Source organism: Diadema setosum, chromosome 5 (assembly GCF_964275005.1).
Source record: "Diadema setosum chromosome 5, eeDiaSeto1, whole genome shotgun sequence".
NCBI lineage: Eukaryota > Metazoa > Echinodermata > Echinoidea > Diadematoida > Diadematidae > Diadema > Diadema setosum.
The window spans coordinates 43026903-43030627 of NC_092689.1; the positions used below are offsets into that span (position 1 = coordinate 43026903).

General features: G+C 45.8%; 1 protein-coding gene across 1 annotated transcript; it reads left to right on the forward strand.

The window, feature by feature from the left end:
* The first annotated feature begins 1440 nt into the window (after positions 1-1440).
* LOC140228930 (dorsalin-1-like) lies at positions 1441-3465 on the forward strand. Its single transcript, XM_072309196.1, has 2 exons — positions 1441-1480; positions 2462-3465. The coding sequence occupies exons 1-2, from the start codon at positions 1441-1443 to the stop codon at positions 3463-3465; spliced, it is 1044 nt and encodes a 347-aa protein (XP_072165297.1).
* Positions 3466-3725: the final 260 nt, after the last annotated feature.

Consider the following 3725-nt stretch of genomic DNA (forward strand, 5'->3'; position numbering starts at 1 on the left):
GAATCGTGCTGTCGTGGAAAGTTGAGTCGAGCACGAAGTCCTAGCGCTGAATTCCCCAATCACTGGCAATGGGGTTGTAGCACCGTACGGAAACAGGCGAATATGAGTGGGGGTCAATCGCAGATCAGTCGCTGATGCGCGGCCTCTCATCCACTCATATGTGCGGGCGTCTATTATATTTACCGACGCTCCGGTGTCGACCAGCATGTCGATTTCGATGTCCGCTATTTTGACGCGGGTCTTGTTTCGCGACTGCCCAATGGTGAAGAGACGGTGGGTGTCCGTGGCAGGCGTTTCACCAGTCTCACTGCCGTTGTCGTGGTGGCTGGCGAACTCGTCGTCGAATGGCTGGAAATTACTGAGTTCTTCAGCCACTGAATTCACCCCTTTCGAGCTGCTGCTGCGACAAACTCGAGAATAGTGTCCGATTTTATGACACTTTCTGCGCTCCTGTCCTCTAGCTGGGCACTGTTGATCTGGAGGTTGATGTCCGTTGATCCCACAGTTAGAACACGGTCCAAAGTTAGATTGGCGCGAGTGCTGTGGCGCGTATAATCCTCTTCCTCCTCCTTTGCGATTTGAGAACCGCCGACCACGCCTGTCATTAGGCGCTCGATAGCCCTGTCTAGCAGTCACTTCGTCTACGTGTTCAGGGGAGGGGGTAGAGTTCTTCATCTCCATCGCCGAGGCTTGTCGATCGGCTGCTTCCGCAGCACGAGCGATAGAGAGAAGACCAGTCAGCTTAAGGTCCGGCTCTCTCAGCAATCGACGGCGTAGCGACTTGGAGTTGCATTTGTCAATGAACTGATCTCGAATGTGGTCGTCCTCGTTGTCACCGAATTCACACGTGGAGGAGAGCGTCTTAAGCCTCATGTAGTACTCATCAACAGACTCGCTGTCACGTTGCTCACATTGGCGGAATGAGTGTCTCTCGAATGCAACGTTTTTCTTTGGCACAAAATAGCCAGTCAAGGCTGACATAGCAGAGTTGTAAGATGTTCCCCCATTCAGCGTGGCAAAAAGCTGCTGCACATCCGGTCCGACGCAGTGAAGAAGAATTGCCCGTTTTGCTGCATCTTCTGTGACTCCCGTAGCGGCAATGTAGTACTCGAATGCCATCTTCCACTTCGACCAAGCATGCGATGCTCTGGCCGAAATATCGAAGGGAGCAGGCGGAGTAAGCATCCTCGTCGCCATTTTTATGTTTTTATGTGTGTGAGGATGAAGTCGGACTCTAAGACTCAGTGAGAGAATGAAGGAGGCATGACTGCTTTTCTCTGGAGTCAAAACGCAAGTGTGCTTTATTCATTGTTCTCCAGTATATTAATCTAACACATGTACATTTGATGTATCACTGTACACTATATCTCACAAAACATGACCCGGTGACTTTCCGGTGTTGTTTACAATATATTGCTGATATGGTGTGATGAGGTGATGATGAATGACGGGGAGAGCGGAAAGGAAGTAGGAACAGAAAGTAGCTGTCGGTGTATCAAAGATCATGATGAGAGAAAGAAACCAGAGAACGATAAGAACTTGACAGTGGAAGGGTGGCGGTGAGATGGCTGACTATGGAATGAATGAAACATGCTGTTTACTGCTACACCATAGATAGTCACAATATGTCTCGTGCAGACACAATAGTACAAAAAGAAAACTGCATTGCAATTCTCAAGAAAGATGAATTGACAAAGCAAGAAAATCAAGATAGAAGAAAATCTAGCATTGCTTCGATGACTAAATAATGTGCTATTATTCTAATTTTCCACTTCTTCTGACTGCACCCAAACGCTGCCAAAGGATCGGCTAGTTTCGATTAACGGTCGGCTTCATTACTACATCAAATTTGTATTCACCTCACACACAGTGATAATTGATAATACCTGGGTCCCTTGTGCGTAAATGCAAGAAAGCCGGGCAGTTCAGATTGAAAGATAATACTCCCAACGATCGGATGCAGCATTCGTGCATTGAATTCCAATTTTACACCTGTCTCTGCTTCGCAGATTTAATATTCCTCGTCAGTGAAGTGACCCTTTTTTTTTCTTTCGCTGTGTTGACTCGAAAAATTGCAATAGGTGCTGATGGATTCACACAGTCTGTTGACCGCTGGTTTCGTTATTAATTCAGCATACATTTTCTTGTTAATGACCTCAACTAGTCGTATGGACATTAGAGTTCAGCGTTTGCCGATATATTTGCGAACAGGAGATACTATAAACCTTCCATTCGTTGAAGCCTGGTGTACACTCGTGGCTCGATGAATTTTCATTTACTAATGTTCTCATTTGAAATCTATTCTGTGTCCCTAAAATAGATGGAGAAAGCGAAGTAGAAGACTGAAGCGGTACTGGAAATATAAAATGATGCTACTGCTAGTCGTTGGTTTATAATATTGTGGAAGGTATTTACCATTGCAAAATCCATCCTCATTCTCCATTTCCTTTTTTTTTCTCAGGGGAAACACCTACTGATCTCAGGAATCATGTCTCATCCAAAGAAAGTAGTAGGCGACATTTGAAATACGATGTACCAATCGATAACTGCCGTGGATACAATCTCTCATTCGTCGTCACCATACCCGCGTCTGAGAGGGTGATAAGAGCTCAGCTGAGATTCTTTATCGCGAATCTAGCAAATAATTTGGGTTCGACTTCAAAGTTTATTGTTTACACGAAGGACGACGTCGTAACTCACAAACTCTCGAGCTACTTACTGAATCCATCCGACAGTGAGTGGAAAGAAATAGACGTCTCTGAACCAATCCAAAAAGCATTCAAAACAAGAAAGAAAGAGAGCAAGTTTGGGCTGGATGCGGATGCTACGTCAAATCGTAGGCATCTGACATTTTATCTTCGTTTGCACATACGCCTCGTTGACGCATTTGACGGCAGATGTTTGGAAGACGGAGGAGTCGAAATTTTACGAGATGCCACTCATAATCCCCTCCTCCTCGTCTACTCCGATGATTCCTCGCCTCAGAGAAGTAAGTCGCGAAGGCAAGATGTCAAAATCGATGAACTGATACATCGGGAACGGGAAATGAGCGCCGGAAAGTCTGGAAACGCAAGTCTCCCGCGCATTCGGCGATCCGATGGCAACATGGGAAAACTGTTCGAGCCTCGACGTAGGAGGGCTCTGCGTCGCAACTTCTGCCGTCGTCGTGAAATGCAGGTTAACTTCGACGACATCGGTTGGGGGAGCTGGATCATCTTCCCAAAGGAGTACCGCGCCTACCGCTGCGAGGGGAAATGTCTCTTCCCTCTCACAGACCATTGGACGCCTACCAAGCACGCGATCATTCAGACACTCATGCACCATCGCAATTTGCTCATCGATCGTGCTTGCTGTGTTCCTACCAAACTTGAAGCGATCTCCATCCTGTACTTAGACGACGCGTCTGTTCCCACCTACAAATACGCCTATGACGGAATGGTCGTCTCGGAATGCGGATGCCGTTAAGATGTTATCCGTGTACTATACGTACTATACACACTATCTTGAATAAACAAATGTGTTTTACTCTTGAAAAGGAAAAAGATTTCAACGATTTCAACTACATTGAACTATGGATGACTCTATGACGTCATTATTGTGACTTCAAATATTGTAGTTAGTCTGCCTATGCAACATGAATTGTATATTTCAAATGGAAATTGTAGACAGATGAAAATGCTGAACACGAAGAGATGATGACTTGTCTGTCCATTTCATCATGTCAA